At 45.3% G+C, this 25,177-nt stretch overlaps 1 protein-coding gene across 1 annotated transcript in view; it reads left to right on the top strand.

Annotated features, from left to right (window-relative positions):
* The window catches only part of LOC130110714 (inactive N-acetylated-alpha-linked acidic dipeptidase-like protein 2), a 402,779-nt gene that overhangs the window by 362,955 nt on the left and 14,647 nt on the right, over positions 1–25,177 (top strand). The window contains exon 13 of the mRNA XM_056277895.1: positions 10,756–10,849. Within this exon, the coding sequence (XP_056133870.1) occupies positions 10,756–10,849 (94 nt within the window). The remainder of the gene's footprint in view (positions 1–10,755; positions 10,850–25,177) is intronic.

The following is a 25,177-nucleotide window of genomic DNA, read 5'->3' as shown; positions in this document are numbered from 1 at the left end:
AGGCTTGTACTGTCTCATAAAGAATTTACTTGACCCTCTGGATTATTTTGCTTTTTATTTGTTGAGCACTTTTCCTACCGTTGAGTGTTTCTTTTAACTTTGTTAAAAGAAACACTCAACACTAATATGTGTGGCCTCACACTAATGTGTGAGGGCAGTGTGACAGTGGTGAGGTATGCAGTAAGAATGACAGATGGGTTCAAGGTGGAGGTGGGATTACATCACAGGTTGATGGACGAGATCAGGCAGGAGTCTCCGTGGACTATGATATTCGCGGATGACATTGTGATCTGTAGTGCAAGTAGGGAGCAGGTTGAGGAGAGCCTGGAGAGGTGGAGGTATGCACTAGAGAGAAGAGGAATGAAAGTCAGTAGAAGCAAGACAGAATACATATGCGTGAAGGAGAGGGAGGATGACGGAATGGTGAGGATACAAGGAGTAGAGGTGATGAAGGCGTATGAGTTTAAATACTTGGGGTCAAATGTTCAGTAATGGGAGAGCAGAAGAAAGGTGAAGAAGGAAGAAGAGCGTGCAGGCAGGATGGAGGGGGCAAAGATTGTCAGGAGTGATTTTCAACTGAAGGGTACCAGCAAGGGTTAAAGGGAAGGTGTTCAAGATGGTAGTGAGACCAGGTATGTTATGTGGTTTGGAGACGGTGGCACTGACAAAAAGACAGAAGGTGGCAGAGTTGAAGAGGCTAAGATTTTTGTTGGGAGTGGGGAAGAAGGACAGGATTAGCAACAAGTATATTAGAGGGACAGCTCAGGTTGGACGGTTTGGAGACAAAGCAAGAGAGGCAAGATTGAGATGGCTCGGGTATGTGCAGAGGAGAGATGCTGGATATTTTGGGAAAAGGATGCTGAAGATGGAACTGCCAGGAAAGAGGAAAAGAGGAAGGCCAAAGAGGAGGTTTATGGATGTGGTGAGGGAAGACATGCAGGTGGCTGATGTGACAGGAAGATGCAGAGGACAGGAAGAGATGGCGACCTCCCATCAATATGCAGACTTGTTGCCACCCCCAACGGGAGCAGTCGAAAGTAGTAGTAGTAGCTGTTCTGCGGGGTCGGACCAGACAGTCTGGCCATCGCTCCCCAAGCACATCAGTGAGCTTTGGATGCCCATGACCCTGTCGCCAGTTCAGTGGTTGTCTTTCCTTGGACCTAATTTTGTAGGTTCTGACCAATGCATACCGGGAACACCCCACAAGACCTGCCATTTTTGAGATGCTCTGACCCAGTCGTCTAGCCGACACAATTTGGCCCTTGTCTGTGTCGGTCAGATTCTTAAGCTTCCTCATTTTTCCAGCTTCCAACACATCAACTTCAAGAACTGACTGTTCACTTGCTGCCTAATATATCCCACCCCTTGACAGGTTCCATGGTAATGAGATAATCAATGTTATTCACATACCTGTCAATTGTTTTAATGTTTTGGCTGATCGGTTGAGTTTGAATTGTCCTTTGTGTGTTCCTCTGTCCGCTGTGCCACTGCGTATTCTGCACTGGCTTGGAAAACGAAGCTCCTTTATGAGGACATCAGACTATCTATCCAGCCATCCAACACTGTCCAGCCACCTCTCCACCTGTCTTTCTGTCCGTCTGCCCATCTGTCTGGTTTCAGTCAATATAAACTGAAGCAAAGCAGGATTACCAGCCTTGTATCAAAGTCCTGTCTCCTCCATTCACACATATATCAGAACTGCTCGGCATCCTTCAGAAACATAAGCTGACCACCGGCGTTGTTCTTGCAGCTGCATCTTTGCTTTGCCTGTCTTATTTTCTGTCACGTCACAGTTGCTCTTCTGCCTTTCTTCCCCTGTCATTATCTCCTTCAAGCAGTCTCTCTTTTACCACCCACCCTGCCCCCACCTTTCTTCCATCTTTCTGATCCAAAAATACAGCAATAAATAAGAAATCGACAGCCTCTTCTGTCCCGCCACATTCCAGGCATTTGACGTATGCTTTCTGCAGTAGTATTACTCACCAGCCTCAAATCAATGCTCTAATCTTTTCCCCTTGCCAGATTGATTTCCTTGGCGGTGATGAAGGGGCAGAGCAGAGCAGAGCAGAGCAGAAAGGTGGAGAGCAGATCTGTACATTCTCAAGCCATTTTCTAAATACCATGGAAGCCATGTTAAATAGGGAGGGATACTCAAGTAGAATGTTAAGTAGGATGCCAATTATCCAGAAGGTTAGAGAGGTTCAAGAACTTAACATCTCTGATTTTCAGTCTCACCCCCACTTAAATTTACAGAGCGAACTGTGACATTGACCGCTGAACAGAGGAACATGGAGCTTCTTAACAGCATGTTTATGCTTAACTGTTGGCACTCTTGGTTATGATGGGTGGAAAGAGGCTAGCTGTTTTATGTTTCGAGTCTTAGTTTTCCATCAGCTGTGTGGGGAAAAGCCAGCAACTCTTGACAGGAAAGAGCACTGGCCAGTGTTTTTCAACCTGAACGCCTTGTGCTGAGCTATTGTGCACCCTTGAATGTTACCGAACCAATAAAACAAAATACATTATACCATTTATGGCTGCTTCTCATTTTGATTTACCCATTGCACTCACTCTATCAAACAACATATACCTTTTATTAATTAAATTCATATGATAGGCATATATTCTGACTAATCAGTTCATATTTTAATTTTAAATTAGGATTTACTTCCTTATTGTGACATTACATGATGTTGTCAGCAGAAAAAAGTAAGTAAAACTGCCTGAGGAGTGAATACAGTAGTGCCATAGTCTTGCGTGTTGCACGTCCTGTGTGAATTACTGTCCAACTCAAACATGTTCTCCCGGGTCTTTGGTGTGAACTGGGCTTTTGTTTTAGTAAGCAAAGTTGTGTAATGTTAAAGTTTACCTAAAGACACGTACAGAGATGGCAAATGAGGGCTCAACAGCCTGTTTATTAAACAAAGTTCTTTAAAAACAGCAGATGTAAAATCACATTGTTGGGGGGAGAACTATGGTGGTTCGTGTCCCTGCTGCTTCAGCTCTCTCCTCGTCTCTGGCGTGTGGAGGTAATTTATCTGCCCTGAATTTATGAGACTAACTGATGACAGCTGGTCCACACCCCACTTAATCCGGTTGCTGACGTGCCTCCGCTATTTCTCGCCATTATCCTTTTTGACTCTGACATGGTACTCTGAGAAAACGTCAAAAAAGCCTACAAGGGTATTGTTGCTACTGGTCAACGAACCTTTGCTCAGTTTCATTATTCCACCTGACAGCAGCAATAGCAGCATCCCTCTTTCTCTTTGCCACGTTTACATATGTGTACCAGAGAGCACTCTGTCACCCTATTGGTCAATGTCAGGAAAAACGTCATAGGAGATGTCAGACTAGGCAGGAAAATACAAGAAACAAGAAAGTCCTTGTGGGTCTTCAGGTGAGCATAGAGGCCGATCCTGGAGCTGCAATGTCAGCAAGGGAGTGAAGAAGTGGTTGAGGATGTGGTTTGGGCCTTGCTGGTAGCTCGCTCCTTTCTGAGTCTGCACTTTTTTTCAGCAGCGCACAATGGAGGTCATGGTTGTAGAGCCCAGCACCGTCATGGACAGCCACTCTCCAGGCCTCCCTGTTTTTTTGCTGCTTGTTCCCAGGTGTTAAGGTCGATGCCAAACCTTTAGATGTGGGCCCTGATGTTATCTTTATATCGCTTCTTTTGTCCTCCTGGGGCACGGCGTCCTGTCACGAGCTGAAAGTAAAGGACTTGTTTGGGGAGGCGAGAGTCAGACATGCAGAGGACATGGCCAGTCCATCTCAGCTGATGTTGTGCGATGGTGGCAGTTATAGTAGCCATGTTGGCCTCCTCGGGGACGCTGATGTTGGTGTGCTTATCCTCCCAGCTGATCTTAAGGAACTTCCTGAGGCATCGCTGTTGGTATGCCTCGAGTGCCTTCAGGTGCCTGCTCCATGTCTCTTCATTGCCTCCATCCTCCACCTCACGGGTCCCAATCTGCCTCAGGGAGTCAAAATCATGTACAGGACTGATGAGAATGTTCTGAATATTAACAGATTCAGGGCTAAAGGTAAAACCACCACCACATCCATCATAGAGCTGCAGTATGCCGATGACAACACCTTAGTGTCCCTCATAGAAGAGGAACTACAGAACATTGGCATACAAGCAGCTTGGCCTGGCCATTAACATTAAACGACCCATACCCTCTACCAACCCCCACCCAACAGAAATATGCCCTAGGTTGCCTTCGCATCTTACCTGGCGTGTGTGCCAATTCAATTTTTACAAGTTACTCTGTCTGCGTTGTAGTATCAGCATAATTTCAATCGTAGATTTACAAAATTCTTGTCTATACAAGCAGAATGATACCAAACATGGCTCATGTAAACCTACAATCAGATGAAAAAACATATTTAGATGTTTACCAAAACAGTCATGGTTTGACAACTTTGCTGGTGGGATAAGGTGCAACTAACATGTTTACTATAAACACAAGTGGACAAAAAGAGTTTAAAAATACAAATAATGTTGAAGAAAGTCGATCAGGCTGTAGCAGTCCTTGTTCCCAGTCATCTCATAGTGCAGACGGAGGTCCACTCGCTGTATCTCTGTACGTGTGGTGGGTGTGTGTTTCATGCTAGTCAGTGAGCGGTTGAATTTGGGCCACTGTCTAAGAAACTGCTCACATCGGGAAAGACAATCAGCTTGCTGGCCGGGAGCAGGAAGATCAGATGGAACTCCCACAGACTCAGATATACATGCCACACCACTGCGTAGCCATCATTTTTTTCATTCCCTTCTTTCACCAACTGTTGAGAAATATCTTTGTATGTTAAAAAAATATATTGTTAGGTTTACTGTTTTATTTTACGCAGTGCAGACTCAAAAAACAATACTACTACGAATAATGATAAACTTCTTCTACTTCTTCTTCTGTTGGCTGCTCCTATTAGGGGTTGCCACAGCAGATCAGCCATTTCCATTTCGTCCTGTCCTCTGCATCTTCTTCTGTCACCCCAGCCACCTGCATGTCCTCTCTCACCACATCCATAAACCTCCTCTTTGGCCTTCCTCTTTTCCTCTTCCCTGGCAGCTCCATATTCAGCATCCTTCTCCCAATATACCCAGCATCTCTCCTCCACATATGTCCAAACCATCTCAATCTTGCCTCTCTTGCTTTGTCTCCAAACCGTCCAGCCTGAGCTGTCCCTCTTATATATTCGTTCCTAATCCTGTCCTTCTTCATCACTCCCGATGAAATTCTTAGCATCTTCAACTCTGCCACCTCCAGCTCCGCCTCCTGTCTTTTCGTCAGTGCCACTGTCTCCAAACCATATAACATAGCTGGTCTCACAACCATCTTGTAAACCTCCCCTTTAACTCTTGCTGGCACCCTTCTGTCACAAATCACCCCTGACACTCTTCTCCACCCACTCCACCCTGCCTGCACTCTCTTCTTCACCTCTCTTCCGCACTCCCCGTTATTTTGAACAGTTGACCCCAAGTATTTAAACTCATACGCCTTCGTCACCTCTACTCCTTGCATCCTCACCATTCCACTGTCCTCCCTCTCATTCACACATATGTATTCCGTCTGCTACAACTACTAGTAATAATAATAATGATAATAATAATAACTAAAATATTGGATCTCTGTATAACACGAAAAATACAAACACACATTTTCATTTCGTAACTTGTTTTACTGGCTGCACCTTATTTTTATTCTTATTTTCAAGCCATACCTCGTTTTATGATGTTTGTTAAATGTCTTTGTTTATTTTGTAGTTTAATTAGTTTATTTTGTATTAACTTCATTCATCCATTCATTTTTGTAAAGGCGGTATATCATGCAGCTACATATGTGTTTCTCTTAACCAACAGTTATTTTAGGAGTGTTTTTACTTTTCTACCCTATGAGTGACTAGTAATGGTGATTCTGATTCTGTTGTAGAACAGAGCAACACAGATAAACAAAAAAAGCAGACAGGTCTTTTTCCCATGAGAACCAGGCAGTCTAGACATGGACGTGGCCATGAATCTGCCAATAATCCCAGCTGGGATTTTCTTCAGAAATGAGCAGCGTTAGCATAGTGTGCTATGAGACAGTGGCTTTGTTCCAGTAAGAATTAGTCAACCGATGCTGGCTGAAGCTTAATTCACTGCCTGCTGAGACATTTGGTGAACCACTTACAAACATCAGCATGACAAAAATGTTAAACTGATCCCTTTCGACAGGTATTTTCATGTCTAGTACGCAGCGGTACCTCACACAGGATGCCAGCACAAATGGGATGGAGTTTTTACACAGCATAAGAATGGTGCTGTAGCACTCTGGGGTCTGGTATGGTTTTAAGACCAGGTTTAACCAGTCTGCTCTGACTGGGATTATGGCGCAATCAGTGTGATGTTGAAGGAAACACTAAGGACACACTAAAGTTATGGTACTGTAAATGAGTGCATTTACTTTGGTAGCATGCACACATGTTGCTATCACCATTTTTTCCCCCCTTATCATTATCTCCAAATATTTGAACTCTTACTCGGCTTACTTTAGTGTAACAACTTTGTTCTAAACTTTAATAATAATAATAATAATAATAATAATAGCAATAATGAAATACATTTAATTTGGGCATCCGGGTAGCATAGCGGTCTATTCCGTAGCCTGCCAACACGGTAATCTACGGTTCGAATCCCCGTGTTACCTCCAGCTAGGTCGGGCATCCCTACAGACACAATTGGCCGTGTCTGCGGGTGGGAAGCCGGATGTGGGTATGTGTCCTGGTCACCGCATTAGCGCCTCCTCTGGTCGGTAGGTGCGCCTATTCGGGGGGGGGGGACTGGGGGGAATAGCGTGATCCTCCCATGTGCTACGTCCCCCTGGTGAAACTCCTCACTGTCAGGTGAAAAGAAGCGGCTGGCGACTCCACATGTATCGGAGGAGGCATGTGGTAGTCTGCAGTCTTCCCCGGATTGGCAGAGGGGGTGGAGCAGCGATTGGGATGGCTTGAAATAGTGGGGTAATTGGCCGAACACAATTGGGGAGAAAAAGGGGGGGGGGACTCCCCCCCAAAAAAAGTGAAATTAATTTATAAAGTGCCCTTCACATAATTGAAGGGCAATGTACATTGTAAGAGGAGAAACAAGAAGATTCAAAATGATACTAATTGATACACATTGATGCAGTTGAGCCTCTATCATCTCATTCAGACTTGCCTGGTGACCCGTAAACCTTGCCTCAACTTTATGTGTTGGGCTCATGTGTGAATGGGAGCCAAGTTGCGTAGGGCAATTTAGCAATTTGCCAAATCCCAGCCTAGTGATATTTAGGGATGCATTGCCGAATGACAATAGTGTGAACAAAAGTGGTCAGGTTGCCATATTAAACCATTGTTACAGGAGCGAGTGAAATAATAACAAGGGATGTATCCACTTTATCTGCAACCTGTACACAGCAGATAAAGTGAGATTTATTTTTTAAACCAGTAAAAGTGAGAGCATATCTAAAAATATCTGGAAAATGGATGGCCTTTATGTTCCTTAAAGAAACTCAATAAAAACTTAAAAGAAAACGGGATGGCCTAAAAATCAGAGAGCATCTTTCAGTTTGTGCAGAGAATGAAATCAAGAGCCAGCTGTGTGGTACAGTAGTACAGGAAATTGAAAACGCCAAAATAATAAATGACTAAATAAATAAAAGAATCATGTTAGCAATGTGGTAGTTGGGTGTCTCCCAGCCTCCCACCCAGTGACTGCTGGGATAGGCTCCAGCATCCCCGTGACCCTGAGAGCAGGATAAGCGGTTCAGATAATGGATGGAAGGAAATCAGCCAAAGTCAGATAACTAAACATCCATGTTAAGCATAGGTATTTAGCTGTATTTGTTATTTAAAATAGAACTTACTCAGTATGTAGCCTGTCTCCCAGTCACTCTCGTCGTGGTAGTCAGATAAACAATCATTTTTGCCATGTGGTAATAGGTTACTTCTTGGGGACAGAGGCTCTGATGACCTCCTACTCCCTGACTCTTGGCAAGAGCCGGGGTCGAGAACTCCATTAGCTCATTCCAGCGTCTGCATGAACTCGGGGTCACTCCACAGAGGACATGGGACAGGACATTATTGTAGCATGTCTAATGCTGCATAATACTGTCACAATGAGGGGAGAGATGTCCTCCTGTGTCACACCATGGCCCTGAAGAAGAGACTCCCTTCCACCTCCCTGACCACACAGATGTTCTACGTGACACCGTCTGCAATAACGATTTCTTTAACTGCTACCTCAACGGCAGCCCCATCCCCCTCCCAAATAAAGGGAATTTGATTTGCATTTTGGTCCCTCATTTCCCCATTATTGGAAGCAAATACAGTGACCAAGGTCATGCTTCAAACCTTTGACATTTCAAAGTGACGAAGAAACGTTTCATGACCCCACCCGTCACTTGTGCTCCAACATTTCCATGTCAGGCTGAGTTTCTTTTTTTCTTTTTTGTGTGAATGTGATTTGGAGGCACTTTTAAAGACATGTAGAAGTGATTAGAGGACATTTTTACTAGGCAAAGTAGGCTGCAGTGTCCTTTTCATTTACTCAATACACATATGAGTAATAAGGAAAACATGAATACCTTCTCTTGCTGTGCTAAGATGTCCTCTGGAAGTGGACGGCTTCAAAGATGTCTTCGTCAGTCGCTATGTGAAGATGGTGGATAAATGCAAAAGGATGAGTGTCAATCAGCCATATTTGAATTCGATAACCGTGAGCTTTATATAGCTTAGGCACCTGTGTCCTGGAGTGTCTTTGGCTCTGATGAGGATGTCATCCATGATAGACTGATAAATTTTCTAACTGAGTGGCTGCTCCTTAGTGGTTTTGTCCCCCTTTCTCGTTTTACAGACCTCAGCCATCTTTCTTTGGGCTACATAGTGAAACTCAGTTATAGGACAAGGCATACATTTACAATTTAAAGGAAAATTCACATAGTATATACCTTATCTCTGTCTATCTGTGACAGGGGCATTCTGGTACCTGTAGGCGCTGTGGGAAAGACTGAGCAGGACAGCACCGATTTCTCCATCAGTAGTGAAGACTTTATTGTTTCACATGTGACTACATGACTTATCAGCACTGATTGCAAACACGAAGTAATGGGTGAAATTTCCCTTTAAGGAACAGTGTAGCTATGAAGCAGATAAACATGACCAGTTTTAATTTTATTTTTCTGCCTGACTTTCATTTGATGCCAAGTTCTGCTTCCGGTGTGGGAAGACAGTGGCACGAATTCACGTTTGCAGCGGCCTCACCCAGTACTGTCCATGCAGTGTCTTTGTCCACGTTTGTGTCTTCGTTTGATGGCTGGGAGAGCTTGGTCTGCCGCGTCCTGTGGGCCCAGGGACCACGGCCCTGACCATAGCTGCGCCCGAAGAGGAAACACCAAGGGCGGTCTGACAGGATGCGGAAGCTAGGCAGACTAAGCTAACTGCTAGCCCATGCAGACCGGCAGTTCCGACAGTCGTCCTGGCTGGCGTTCGTTCTCCTGGACTGGTATTTTTGGACTGTGTTGCACTGAGAAGACTGTGTTGTTAACTGTTTGTATTTTATTTATTTATTTATTTATTTTTGCTTTGTTCTCTCTGTTTTTATATGTTTCTGGTGGTGTCGTTTTTGAGAAATTTGGGATGTGTGTTTCTGTCACGGCTGTGGGCTGGGGAAAATGGGATTTTGTTTCTTTTGTGTACACAAGTACACGAAAGAAATGACAATATATTGTCCCTGGTTCCTGAAGTGCATTCATGTAGCTTAAGTGCATGTGACATGTGAATTAACAATGTATAAAAGTAGAGCATAAAGGTGGCAAAGTATTGCAGTGTAGCCTAAAATACAGGTGAAACATAACATTCACATTTGGCATATATTGCAGTATAACTAGGTTACTTACTTGATAGTTTGATGAACTTGCGTATTAACTCTCAGAGTTTATAGCATGCAAACACGCTTTCCTTTGCGGCTGCCAATATTTTATTTATTTATTTATTTAATATTCTGACATGAATTCCTTGTTTGTCTGGTGGAAAATACAACTGCTGTGGTTTCCGCACTCTGAATCCATTATGAATCCTTTTTGAAGGTGTTTTTTTTTTTTTTACATTTAAGTTCAACGTGAGCATGCATATCCAAAGGAGTTGAATCAAGTGCAACTGGACTTGGTATTTATCCGTGAAGACGTTTCGCCTCTCATCCAAGAGGCTTCCTCAGTTCGTGCCTTTCTGAGTAGACCAAGCTAGTCTGACTGGCTGGTGATGAGACTCAGAATTTATCCTCCAGGAGTCGTTGTCAGAGCTGTTGATATGCGTGGCTCTTTGTGATCCGATGTTTACCGATGTTAAGGCACGAACTGAGCAAGCCTCTTGGATGAGAGGCGAAACATCTTCACGGATATATACCAAGTCCAGTTGCACTTGATTCAACTCCTTTGGATAACCATGACCTGGATGAATGAGAACATTCACAGACGTGAGCGTGCATAGTTCACGCTTAGCCTGTTCGGAGTTGAGTGAACTTGATCCGCAAAACTTAGATAAGCTGTTTCGGACCTGGTAACTGCAGATATGCCGTGTTTGGCTCACTCAGGTCTAAGTTTAGTTTAAATTTAGACGTCTTCAAGCTGTATTTCTAGACCCCTGGTGACATGACATTGTTTACGGATGCCATGGATTAAATAAATTTAAGATTAACATTGTTTTATTTTTTGTTTTTGTTTTTGTTTTTTTGTCACTGTGTCTGTGCAGATGACAGCAGAGGCCATCTTCCGGCTGGTCTGCGACCCCGTGCTGCCCTTCTACCCTCTGGACATTGCTCTGGACATCCAAAACAAACTAAAAGGTAACGGTTACAATAAAGGAGTCATTTAGATGATGATCTCCATGATGACGTGAAACAGGTAGGTTTGAGCCTCCTCTCTGATTAGTTGATATTTGTTATGAAGCCCTGACTTGTCTGAAAATGAAGGGTTCAGCACCTGGAGACATACCTGGAGTGACAAACGCCTACAGCATGCGAACTGGGTCGTTCAGAGTTTGGACCCGGTGCGCCCGGAGGGTCATTACTCTCAGCCTATTCATCGACTCAAAACAGCAGGTCACTGACATACTGAAAGATATTTAAATTAAAGTACAGGGGGCGTCCGGGTGGCGTGGCGGTCTATTCCGTTGCCTACCAACACAGGGATCGCCAACTCGAATCCCCGTGTTACCTCTGGCTTGGTCGGGCGTCCCTACAGACACAACTGAGCGTGTCTGCGGGTGGGAAGCTGGATGTGGGTATGTGTCCTGGTCGCTGCACTAGCGCCTCCTCTGGTCGGTCAGGGCGCCTGTTTGGGGGGGGTAACTAGGAGGAATTGTGTGATCCTCCCACACGCTACGTCCCCCTGGTGAAACTCCTCACTGTCAGGTGAAAAGAAGTGGCTGGCGACTCCACATGTATCGGAGAAGACGTGGTAGTCTGGATCGGCAGAGGGTGTGGAGCAGCGACCAGGATGGCTCGGAAGAGTGGGGTGATTGGCCAAGTACAACTGGGGAGAAAGGGGGGGGGAGTATGATGAGGAATAGCAATAACCTCCTTCAGGCCATGATATATGGAAATTATATCACAGCAAATGGCAGTTGTCACCCACAGTGCACAATCTGTCATGGGTAATTGTCAAATTATAATAATGATGATGTTGATATCTATCTATCTATCTATCTATCTATCTATCTATCTATCTATCTATCTATCTATCTATCTATCTATCTATTTATTTATTTTTATATATATTCATGTCTGCTGGTGTCTGGCCTTTACCTAGAGTGTTCAGCCACCTAGTCTTGCACTGGACAGTGGACAAAGTGCTGTGTGTGTGTATGTGTGTGTGTGTGTGTGTGTGTGTGTGTGTGTGTGTGTGTGTGTGTGTGTGTGTGTGTGTCACTCGCACCACAGCTGCCGTCTTAGACTTTTATACAACCCCATAACTCATCTGCCCCATTCAGCCACCTTCAGCATCGATTCCGAACACACACCTGCAACCATATTACCCACCACTCACACTAGCGTACATGCACGTGCTGAAAGCAAATAGTCCTGCTGTGCAGGCACACACACACACACACACACACACACACACACACACACACACACACACACACTCACACACACACACACACACACACACACAAGCAGGCGGTCGTGTCCCCTGGCTTTCTCTCTCATGAGAATGACTTAGCGAGAGTTCATCTGTGAAAGCTCGGCGTATCGATCTCTCCTCTCACGCCTCGTGATTCCATGACACATTGACCTTGATTTCTGCATTTGTAAAATTCAAATCCGAGTGGACGCCATCTTTCTTATTCCCCACTCCAGCCTTGGACCTCCACAGCTTGGCCCTGGTCTGTTTTTTTTTTCTCCCCCTTTCAATCTGATGTCTCATTTCCTACGCCTGTCTGTTCCCCCATCACGTCCTCCTTGACGCAGTAGTCCAGTCTGTGCTCAGAGATCATCACTTGTGTAAGAAAAAGTTTATTTCCACATCCTGATCACATCGTGCCTCTTAAGATATAGTCCAGTGCCAAGTCAGTGCCATTCTATGAGCCCTAAAAGGCCGCATGCATAATAACAGCAGAAGAGCAAATATTTTCTATGACCGTTAAAAACGGGAAGTCTCCTTGACCCCTATCTTCAGATACACTCAGACTTCTTCAGCGTTCGCTTTGCTTATAAAAAGTAAGGGGCTTGAAGATGAGGACATGGGTATAAAGAGGATTTATCTGTTCTTTCTTAATATTTTTTTTTCTGATTGGAGACAGTCTGAAAGCACCGTTTTGATAGGAAGAACACAAGATAAATCTCGAACCGATTCCACCCAAGGCCAGTGGTGAAATGTGCGGTTATCAAGCAAGTGCAAAAAGGGAAATGACTGACAGGAGTGTGGTACTCATTGTACATCACACTGCAGGCTATTTGGCATATACCATATGTACATATATCTACTGTTATTTAGAAGATGCTGTTGGAAAATTGATGCTTTTCGCATTTCTTTTCGCATTTTTATCTCACTATACTTGTGTAGTGAGGGAAGTGTGACGGTGGTGAGGTGTGCGGTTGGAATGACAGATGGGTTCAAGGTGGAGGTGGGATCACGTCAAGGATCGGCTCTGAGCCCTGTCTTGTTTGCAGTGGTGATGGACAGGTTGACAGATGACATAAGGGGGGAGTCTCCGTGGACTATCATGTATGTGGATGACATTGTGATCTGTAGCGAGAGTAGGGTGCAGGTAGAGGAGGTAGGACGGTTTGGAGACAAAGCAAGGGAAGCAAGATTGAGATGGCTTGGACATGTGTGGTGGAGAGATGCTGGGTATATTGGGAGAAGGGTGCTGAATATGGAGCTGCCAGGGAGGAGGAGAAGAGGAAGGCCAAAGAGGAGGTTTGTGGATGTGGTGAGGGAGGACATGCAGGTGGCTGGTGTGACAGAGGAAGATGCAGAGGACAGGAAGAGATGGAAACGGATGATCTACTATGATGACCCCTAACGAGAGCAGTCAAAAGTAGTAGTAGTAGTAGATCTCACTATATTTTTTTAGAGGGTAATATGTGTTTCTACTGTCATGTTTTGTAAGAACAATTGGTAACAATTACTTACACAACAATGTAGTCTTTATATTTGCATGTATAGTTCAATATTAAATATGATGATAAGAGTGAAATAAGACACAAATGAGGTTAAAAGGAGTACAATTCAGTTCATTTTTATTGGGAGCATTTTTTTTCTCGCTCAAATTTTGAGGTGCCTCCTCTGACGAGCTGCCGCTCAGAGGCTGCTGCTTTAGCGCCACCGCATATATTGGCGGAGGTTAACTGTTAGTTCACCAACCAGGATCCAGTCCCTGTTGTGCAGACCACAAACGGATTTTATAACTACTGAATCATCAGTTAAGTACGGAAATTTTGAAATGAAGTAAACATGTATTTAGAAGTATGATGGCTCATCAGAGTTGAAAATGACGTTTTTTATTTACATCTCAGTTTCCATGTACTAATGAAGAGTCTATATAGAAATACCTATCTGACCAAATCCCACATCCGGTTTGTACTTTAACTAAGGCGTTCCTAGCTTCAAAATGAGCCTCAGTCACTTACATCTCTAATATGGTGGCTTTCATGGTGATATAGTGGGGTAAAGATTCTGACATCACAGAGAAACCCAAAGGTGCAAGGAGAAGACTTCTGGAAACCACTTGATGTTCGGTGTACTGAAGACATCAGAACAGATAGAGGCCAGGGGCATCTGGGTAGCATAGCGGTCTGTTCCGTTGCCTACCAACACGGGGATCGGCGGCTCGAATCCCCGTGTTACCTCCGGCTTCGTCGGACGTCCCTTGAGATGACACAATTGGCCGTGTCTGTGGGTGGGAAGCCAGATGTGGGTATGTGTCCTGGTCTCTGCACTAGTGCCTCCTCTGGTCGATCGGGCTACCTGTTCAGGGAGGAGGGGGAACTGGGGGGAATAGCCTGATCCTTCCACGCGCTACCTCCCCCTGGTGAAACTCCTCACTGTCAGGTGAAAAGAAGCAGCTGGTGACTCCACATGAATGGGAGGAGGCATGTGGTAGTCTGCAGCCCTCCCCGGATCGATAGAGGGGGTGGAGCAGCAACCGGGACGGCTCAAAGAGCGGTGTAATTTGCTGGATACAAAAAAAATTTAAAAAAAATAAGAGGCCTGGTTTGATCAGTCAAAACTTATTGCTGGCTTATCAGCCAAACCATCTTCAACTGAAGTAACATACAGAAGTTGTCCCATTTAAATACAGCATCCTAACACAAATTCTAACACTGTTTGACTTTAATATTGATCAGCTGTCCAACAGATTCGCCACATCATCTTTGCATTTCAAATGGACAAAAGAATGTAAAATCTTAGTGATTGCTGTTGAACTTCTCCATTTATTTCAGATGGAAACGGGGCAGAGAAAACAAGAGGTTGAGAAATCAAATCCAAGCAAGCACGTTGAGTGCAGCTTTTTAAGGACTGTCAACATGACGTTTGTGGTGGATTCGTGTCAGTACTGTTGTGTGTTTTGCAGACTTGCATCGATACCACGTCTAAAAGTGCATATCTGATCTTTTCATATAGTTTACAATGTTGCCCAAAACAAAATATGGCACACGTGGTGGCGTAATCTACCGGTGACGAGGTGTCAAACTACCAGTGATTGACAGCCAGTGCAGCCAATCAAAATGTTGAGCCTGGAATCGGGTGGAGGAGAAATGACAAAAGATTGAAATCAAATGTCCCCAGAAGTCCTCGACATCTTATCTTCTCGATGTCTTGCCTGATGAGACTAAGGTAAGTTATTCTTAGTTTGCGATGGCTGACCTCACTACTGGATGAACCCCAATAAGCGGTAAGCGGACCAGGTTCAGCCCACGATAGCCAAAGTCTGGCCCTCACCGACCCATTGGCACTAATGCACCTGTCATAACATGGGAAACAAAGTGTGTGCTGCTCTAATGTATTTTTTATTTTTGGGGGCTTTTTATCCCCCCTTTTCTCCCAATTGTATCTGGCCAGTTACCCTACTCTTCCGAGCCGTCCCGGTCGCTGCTCCACCCCCTCTGCCGAGCTGGGGGGGGGGGGGGGCTGCAGACCACCACATGTCTCCTCTGATACATGTGGAGTCGCCAGCCGCTTCTTTTCACCTAACAGTGAGGAGTGTCACCAGGAGGACGTAGTGTGTGGGAGGATCATGTTATTCCCCCCAGTTCCCCCTCCCCCCGAACAGAGTCCCTGACCAACCAGAGGAGGTGCTAGTGCAGCGACCGGGACATGTACCCACGTCCAGCTTCCCACCCGCAGACACGGCCAGTTGTGTCTGTAGGGGGGGGGTCCGACCAAGCTGGAGGTAACACGGGGATTCGAACCACCGATCTTCATGTTGGTAGGCAACGGAATACACCGCCACGCCACCCGGATGCCCCACCCTACTTTATTTTGACCGCACCTCTTGGTTCTGTACCTCAGTGAGGCAGAATACAAAGTCACTTACAGGCCCAATCAAAACCAGGCAGACCAGACAGGCAGGATATGAAAACTGGCTGACAGGTGATTGGCAGACAAGTGGTGCAGAGGTGTGCAGGTGGCTGTTGCAGGAGTGGCCGGTGTGCAGAGAGACGGAGCCGAGGAGGGAGCTAGGAGGAACCGGGGGCTCCGGCTGAGGCCGTGACACTCCTCAGCCAGTCTGCATCTCGGAGCTCCGGCTCTCAGTCATTGTACCGGGGTGGCTGTCGTTCAGCCGCTCAGCTTCACTGATTCTGTCTAAGCATGTAAGCACGGTCCCATTAGTGTTGAGATGAAGTGGTTATGCTCCCCTGTCTCGGACTAATGGACAGATTATAACCTGAGAGAGAGAGAGAGAGAGAGAGAGAGAGAGAGACACACACACACACACACACACACACAGACAGAGACAGAGATGCTTTGCAAAAGTGAATGAGTGCTTTAAAGAAGAGATGACTTATTAGTGTGACAGTCCACCTCTCTTGCTTTCGTCCCCTGTAATAACTCTCTCATCCCTATCTGTCTCTCTGTTTTACACACTTTCTATCCGCCCTCTCCGTCTCCATTTTATTCCTCCCGTCTGTCTTGAGCTATAACTGATGTGTTGCACCAGTCTCTGCAGCCAAGCAACAAGCTGCTCCTGTTCAGCCCAGCAAACAGGTGGTGTGTGTGTGTGTGTGTGTGTGTGTGTGTGTGTGTGTGTGTGTGTGTGTTTTCATGGGGTGGGGTGGGGGGGACTAGAAGGCTTTTATCTGGGCTGTTTAAAAATAAACGAAGGCACAGATGGAGAGGAAGGAGAGAAGAAGGACATTAAAATTAATAATTCTGGGTGTGTGATGGAATTCGGGGGGTGAGTAGGACGCTGGGTGGGGGTGCACGTTTGCTTACCCGAGTGTGTGTTTGGGATGAGGCTGCATGTGCCGTACGGACGACTGGGTGCATCCTTGTGTGCAGTTGTGTGGTCGATCATCTCCAAAATTGTGTTATTGTCGATATGTATATACTGACACTTTGGGGGCACATGCTGATGTATATGTGTGTGTCTGTGGCTCGGGGGGGTGGGGTGTTGTGCCTGCATGTGTGTGACCATCAGAAGGATATGTAAAGGTTGTGTGGTTTTATGGGTGTAGGGGTAAGCGTGTGAGTGTGTGTCCTCCATCAGTATATTTGAGAGAGAGGGAAGAGAGGGATGGAGAGAGGGGGGGAAGGGAGGGAAGAGAGGGATGGAGAGAGAGAGGGGAGTGAGGGATGGAGAGAGGGCGAGAGAGAAAGCAGAAGAGAGAATGAGAGAGGGGGTAAGTGAGGGATGGAGCGAGAGAGAGAGGGAAGGAGAGGGAAGAAGAGGGGAGTGAGAGAAAGAGAAAACGAAAGAGAAGGAGAGGGATAGAGAGAGAGAGGGACGAAGAGAGGGAAATGGATGGAAAAAGAGAGAGGGTGAGAGAGAAAGCGAAAGAGAGAAGGAGAGAGAGGAGGAAGTGAGGGATGGAGAGAGAGAGGGAAGAAGAGAGAGGGGGACGTGAGGGATGGAGAGAGAGAGGGATGGAGAGAGAGAGGGAAGAAGAGAGAGGGGGGCGTGAGGGATGGAGAGAGAGAGGGAAGAAGAGAGAGGGGGGCGTGAGGGATGGAGAGAGAGAGGGAAGAAGAGAGAGGGGGACGTGAGGGGTGGAGAGAGAGAGGGAAGAAGAGAGAGGGGGGCGTGAGGGATGGAGAGAGAGAGGGAAGAAGAGAGAGGGGGACGTGAGGGATGGAGAGAGAGAGGGGGGGAAGTGAGGGATGGAGAGAGAGAGGGAAGAAGAGAGAGGGGGACGTGAGGGATGGAGAGAGAGAGGGGGACGTGAGGGATGGAGAGAGAGAGGGGGACGTGAGGGATGGAGAGAGAGAGAGGGAAGAAGAGAGTGGGGGAAGTGAGGGATGGAGAAAGAGAGAGAGAGGATAGTTACTTGTACCTACGCTCCCACTGTGTGTGTGTGTTGTGTGTGTGTGTGTGTGTGTGTGTGTGTGTGTGTGTGTGTGTGTGTGTGTGTGTGTGTGTTGTGTGTGTGTGTGTGTGTGTCTCTCAGGTCTCTGGGTGTTTTAACAGCCCCTACAGGTCTGGACTACTGATGCTTAATGGATTCTTCACAGACCACGAGCGTAGTGAACGGCAGTATTCATGACCAGCTCAAACAAACAAAGCTAATTGAATTCCTGAAGAATGAAAAAAAAGAAAGAAGACAAAAACAAAAAAAACTCGTGTTCAACTTTTTTCCCCCTCACCTCTATTGTCTTTTACTTGTCTTCTTTTATTGTAATGCCTTTGGTGTTGTGCGTTCCGTCGAGAATCATCATTAAACAAGCAACTGCACTCGGCAGCAGAAGTGCCTTTGGTGCTCAGCTGGAACCTCAAACCAGAACAGAGACAATAGTCACGTCACGTCTGTGTGTGTGTGTGTGTGTGTGTGTGTGTGTGTGTGTGTGTGTGTGTGTGTGTGTGTGTGTGTGTGTGTGTGTGTGTGTGTGTATATCTGCTGCAGAAATCAAACATAAGTGTGGCTCCATGTGCTCTGTGCAGTGTCATGAATAGCTGTCTTGACACGAATAAGAGAACTATTCACACTGTTTTACATAGCGCTGCTTACAACCTATTGCCTGCTGAATCATTCATAACTTGCTGTTTTCTAAAGCGAAACATCACGCCGCTTAAAGAGTCATCTTCTTTGAAAATGGAATTCAAGGCGTTTTTCTCAGTCGGGTTTTAAATCAACCTACAAGGCAGGACATGGATGAATATACTGTTGGTGAAGATGGGGTAAGCTCTAGCATTATAGACTTGCATATAGGGGCAGAGGAGTCTATTTTAGGGGAAATATTTCAAGGCACCCGCCTTGAAATATTTCCCCTAAAATAGACTCTGAACTGCAAAGAACATCTCTGCTAACAAGTACTCTTGCCAATAGAGGTTTTTTCTTTTAATATTTTTACAGCATATTATGTTTAAGCATAAGACAAGGAAGAAACAAAGTCTATCACAATAACTTTACTTTAAATTGCCGGTCGGTGGCAATTTGTTTTTTTCAAGGTGAGGGTGAAGTGAGGAAAAGTATTCACATGTCCAAACTGAGGTAGAAATGTTACTCTCAATCTTTCTTTCTCTTCCAATATATGTAAAATCTCCCCCTCGCGCTTTTTCAGGTGGGGTGTGTCTTCCTCAAGCTCGGGTCCTCTACCAGAAGCCAGGGAGTTTGAGGGTTCTGCACAGTTCTTAGCTGTTCCTAGGAGCACACTCTTCTGGATAGAGACCTCAGATGTTGGTCCTGGAATCTGTTCCTGGAATCTGCTGGAGCCGCTCTCCCCCAGTTTGGGGTCACAGCCCCTAGTGCTCATATTACCACTGGGGCTACTGTGGATTTCACCTTCCACATCCCATCTGGCTCTTCCTTCAGCCCTTGGTTTTTCTCTGGACTTGGGGACCTCCAGTCTGTATGCTGACCAAAGGAGGAGGTAAAGGTCGCAGATATCAGGACATGGAAACTCCTCACAATGCACAAAACGTTCCACCCCAAATTCACCACCCTGAGACTTTACAGTAAGCGGAAAGATGGGGGGCCGAGGGTTAGTGAGTGTCAGAGCCACTGTCAAGGATGAAGCAAGGAACACCCACGAGTACATCAGAAAGAGGGCCCTCCAGGACGAACTGCTTTATGAGTACCTCAGGCAGCAGAAGAAAGAGAGTGGGGAGGAAGAAGATTAGGAGCAGGTATCATGGAAGACCAAGCCCCTCCATGGGATGTACCATCAACAGATAGAAGATGTGGCTGATATCGAGAAATCCTGCCAGTGTCTAGAAAAGGCTGGACTGAAGGACAGCACAGAGGCTCTGATCATAACGGCACAAGAACAGGCACTCGGCACCAGATTGGTTGAGGCAGGGGTCTACCACACCAGACAAGACCCAAGATGCAGGCTGTACAAAGATGCCCCTGAGACAGTCCAGCGCTTAGTAGCAGGGTGTAAAATGCTAGCTGGGAAAGCATACACTGAACGGCATAACCAAGTGGCTGGGAGAGTGTAGAGGAATATCTGTACTGAATACAGACTGGATGTCCCCAAGTCCAAATGGGAGACACCGCCAAAGGTGGTTGAGAATGGCAGAGCTAAGATCCTGTGGGGTTTCAAGTTCCAGACTGACAGGCAGGTGGTGGCTAACCAACCAGACATTGTGGTGGTCGACAAGGAACAGAAGACAGCAGCAGTGATCGATGTAGCAATCCCGAGCGACGGCAACATCAGGAAGAAAGAGCATGAGAAGCTAGAGAAACACCAAGGGCTGAATGAAGAACTAGATCAGAAGTGGAAGGTGAAATCCACAGCAGTCCCTAGTGACCCCCAGACTGGGAGAGTGGCTCCAGCAGATTCCAGAAACAACATCTGAGGTCTCTGTCCAGAAGAGCACAGTCCTAGAAACAGCTAAGATACTGTGGAGAACCCTCAAAGCTTGAGGAAGACACAAGACACACACCACCCGAAATAGGGTGAGAGGGAGATTTATTATATATATATATATATATATATATATATATATACACACACACACACACACACACACACACCATCTTTTAGTGTCAACCAATATGATGGATGACAGCAATCAAACAATATTTTATGAGTCCCATCTGGCTCCAAGGAGCAAGAACCATTTAAATTTGTAGGAGAGAACAGCTCTCTTTATCTATTTCCGTCATGACTCTTTCTCCTTGCGTTCCCTCTCCTCTCTTCCATTCCTCCCCTCTCTCCTCCCGTCTACTAATGAGTCACACCATGTTTGTACCCCACTGGGTCACAGAGCGATGTTCCACATCTTATATTCATGCACGTTGGAAAAAAAATTATACAAATGCCCACTTGTGTATGTGCACACACACACCATGATGCATTACAGTGAATCATCCACCCACGCAAAGACACACAAACCACAACATACAGCACATACACCTGAGTACATATACATGCATGCATATACATACACACATGCGCACACACACACACCAATTATTGAACAGGTTCATGAAAAGATCAGTTTTAGCGAGCTTTGTTTGTTTTTTCCTGGCTTAAACTGTATGGGAATGTAATGATAGCTCATGCTGACATGTTTTTGAGTTTTGCCGTTGGTTTTGGTCAGTAAACACGGCCATTACATCCTGTTAAATCTGCCGGAGGTTTTACCCATTTGCAACATCCTATCCTTCAATGGGGGGCCCGGGGGGGGCCCCATTGAATGTATCGGGGAAGTGTTGGTGTGGGTGTGTGTTTGAAGGAGAGATCATAAGAAGTCTATTTCAGTGTGTGTGTGGGGGGGGGGGGCGCTTGGGTGCAACCTCCAAGTTATTTGACAACTACTGAAGATATTAACCAAGTGACTTTGTTTTCAATGCACCTTTCCAAACCAGGTTTCCAAAGTGCTTCATAGCAGTATAACAGCAGAAGCAGCCAACAGATAAAACAGTATCAGATTTGGGATGGGTATAGAGCGGTTTGCTTTTCATTGTTTTGGTTTTTTTTAAATGGTAACAGGTTTTGATGAATCCAATTTCCATTGGAAAGTCGTTCCACAGTTTAAGAGCCATGATACCAAGCAGTCTTCTGTGTGTTTCTGAAATGCTGCTAAAATTGAGTCCCAGTGACGTCACTGTGTCAACGCCGATTGATATAGATATATATATAGAGCGTTTTTGTTTTTTTTGTTTTTTTTTTCCCCCGAAACCGTCAATGGTGTTGAGTGCTCAACTAATGAGGAGCGGAATTTATCAACACGGATACAGGGAAAAAAATATTTTTTCCTGTATCCGTGTTTATATATATATATATATATATATATATATATATATATATATAATATAGATACTTACTATTGTTGCTGGAGACGGTTTAATGAAGCCAAGAAGAAAGAAAGCCAAGAAGGGAAAGTGTCAATCCCAGAGCCTCTTTAATTGATTTCGGGGAATTCGGGCCATAGGCAGGCCCCCAGGAACGGTCGTGGTCCTTGCTGCTAATTTGACCTGGTGGCCAATTGCGGTACTGCAAAAAAAAATCTCCCACAGGCAAAAGGCATTTTCTCCGAAGATAGCACATAGCTATATAGCATCACTCAGCAAACCTGATCTCTACAGCTCAGGTTTTTTTGTTTTCTGTAATGATATGCATGTATGTTAATGTATTACCTGTCCACTAGGTGGCAGTGGTGTCCAAGTTTATGGGTGGCACAGGTGTAAGGCTTCTAGATAATCAAGTCAAGTCAAGTCAATTTTATTTTTATAGCCCAAGCTCTCAGAGAATGGAAATGTTTGCTGATGTACCTGTTGAAACCAAAAGGCCAAAGTTGCAGGTGCGGGCTTTTAATTTAAGGTCTGTCATGAAACTATCAACTTTCCCCTTGTAACTGATTGTGAGAATGAAAGACATGTCTTTGTGAACAGTGTTCATCAGACTTTTTTTTACAACCTTTCCGAATTTGTATTTATCTTCTGGATCTGCTAAACACTTTGATTGCTTGAGGTCCCGTGACTTTGAGAAGCCACGTTATTTTTCGGAGGTCTGGCTGTCCATCCAGTCCCATGACCTGCATATACAGCGTGGTTGCTGTTTGAACGTCCTCCAGTCGCAGTCTACATTCCCAGTCAAGTTCAGTGATTTCGGCGGCCTTGACGAGTCTATCTTGATTTTCTTTTATGTTAGAGTTCCCTCCTGGTACTATGTGATGTTTGTCTCAATAGTCACACATTATTACATCTAAATGGGGTTTATAGATTATTCAGGCTTATTCAGGTACATCAGCAAACTGATGTACCTGAAAACCTGATAGACACGATCTCTAAAAAAATGTATATAAAAAAAGTGATAGTAAAGAAATAGTCTACTTTGAATTTAAAGTTGCTTTAAGTTGGCATTTGAAATAAATAAATTCCCTACTACCACTTTCGGCTGCTCCCGTTAGGGGTCGCCACAGCGAATCATCTGTTCCCATCTCTTCCTGTCCTCTGCATCTTCCTCTGTCACACCAGCCACCTGCATGTCCTCCTTCACCACATCCATAAACCTCCTCTTTGGTCTTCTTCTTTTCCTCTTCCCTGGCAGCTCCATATTCAGCATCCTTCTCCCAGTATACCCAGCATCTCTCCTCCACACATGTCCAAACCATCTCAATCTTGTCTCTCTTGCTTTGTCTCCAAACCGTCCAACCCGAGCTGTCCCTCTAATGTACTTGTTCCTAATCCTGTCCTTCTTCGTCACCTCCAGCTCCGCCTCCTGTCTTTTCATCGGTGCCACTATCTCCAGACCATATAACATAGCTGCTCTCACAACCATCTTATAAACCTTCCCTTTAACTCTTGCTGGTAACCCTTCTGTCGCAAATCACTCCTGCCTGATCTCGTCCGTCAACCTGTCCGTCACCACTGCAAACAAGAGAGAGCTCAGAGCCGATCCTTGACGTAATCCCACCTCCACCTTGAACCCATCTGTTATTCCTACCGCACACCTCACCACTGTCACACTTCTCTCATACATGTCCTGCATCACCTACATACTTCTCTGCCACTCCCGACTTCCTCATACAATACCACACCTCCTCTCTCGGCACCCTGTCGTATGCTTTCTCTAAATCCACAAAGACACAATGTACCTCCTTCTGGCCTTCTCTATACTGCTCCATCAACATTCTCAAAGCAAACATCACATCTGTGGTGCTCTTTCGTGGCATGAAAGTGCTTTCAAGTGGTGTCGGGTTTATCGGATATACGAGCTTCCCACTTGGAAGAGCGCATGAACACCCTACAAAGTGGGATAATCAAGTCGGGTACATCGGAATTGTAGGTGCAACACGAACTGGCCGAGTTCTGACATCATTGTCTATTTCAACATGGCCGCGCTCAACCACGAATGTTTGGAGCGTCTCGTTAACTCAACCGAACCCCCTGAAAGTGACAACAGCGTCAGCGAGTTAGCTTCGTTAGTTTGCTAATAAATAATTCAGGTAGAATCAAGAAACGGAATAATTGGCCATATAAAATGTTTACTAATCACCGTGTGCGTTTCCTCTCCTCTTCAGCATCATAAAGGTACAGGTAACAGCTGTGGATGCATTTGCTGTACGCTAGCAGGAGCCACAAACAGAGCAGGCGTTTTGTTCTCCCCGGCTTCCGACCACAAACGAACTGAATGCATGCAAGTCGCGTGAACGACTTCCGCAGTCGGAGAAAACCATCATCCGATCAATCCCACATGCACTTGAAAGCAGGGTAAAACCATACTGCTGCTGGCTAATCATCACCTCTCCTCTTAACCTAGCTTCTATTACTCTTTCCCATATCTTCATGCTGTGACTGATTACTTTATACCTCTGTAGCTGCTACAGTTCTGCACATCACCCTTTTCGGGGGGGGATTCCCCCCTTTTTTTTTCTCCCCATTTTTTTTTACAACTTTGTTTATTTGGTTTTCAACATCATCAGTATTTACAAAATAATCAAACTGGAGATGTCTGTGTTAGGAATACAAAACAACATCCAAACAACAAAAAACGAAAACAGAACATGGGACGAGATCATAACAATGACAAAAAAAAGTACCATTGTCATTGCCATAGTTCAATAAATTCAGACAGTACATGTCACCTTGGGTGTCCTGTAGACGTATACAAGGCCCTTTGCATCACCGGAGTGTATTATGTCCTCAGCCTCCTCCAACGAGGATCAGAATACAGGCTACATTTAAACATGGTAATACATCATTCTGGAACTGCAGGGAGGTTTAATCGCTTAACATGAGAAAAGAAGGGAGTCCACGTTACACAAAATGTGTTTATGGATCCTTTCAGTGTATCTCTAATTTTTTCCAGCGTTATGCAATTTAAAACAGCTTTAATCCAGAGAGCATGGGAAGGGGGTGCCGGAGATTTCCATCTAAGCAAGATCAGTCACCTCACCAACAGGGTGACAAAGGCAATTATGTCCTTATCCATTTTAGTCAGTCGTAATGTGGGTGAGGCAACCCAAATAGGGCAACGGGTTGGTATGGTTCGATCTGTGTGCCACTTATTTCAGAGAGTGTGTTAAATATGTCTTCCCAAAAACCAACAAGAGATGG

This window comes from Lampris incognitus, chromosome 3 (assembly GCF_029633865.1).
Source record: "Lampris incognitus isolate fLamInc1 chromosome 3, fLamInc1.hap2, whole genome shotgun sequence".
Taxonomy (NCBI): Eukaryota; Metazoa; Chordata; class Actinopteri; order Lampriformes; family Lampridae; genus Lampris; species Lampris incognitus.
This window is presented reverse-complemented; position numbering and strand designations above follow the sequence as displayed.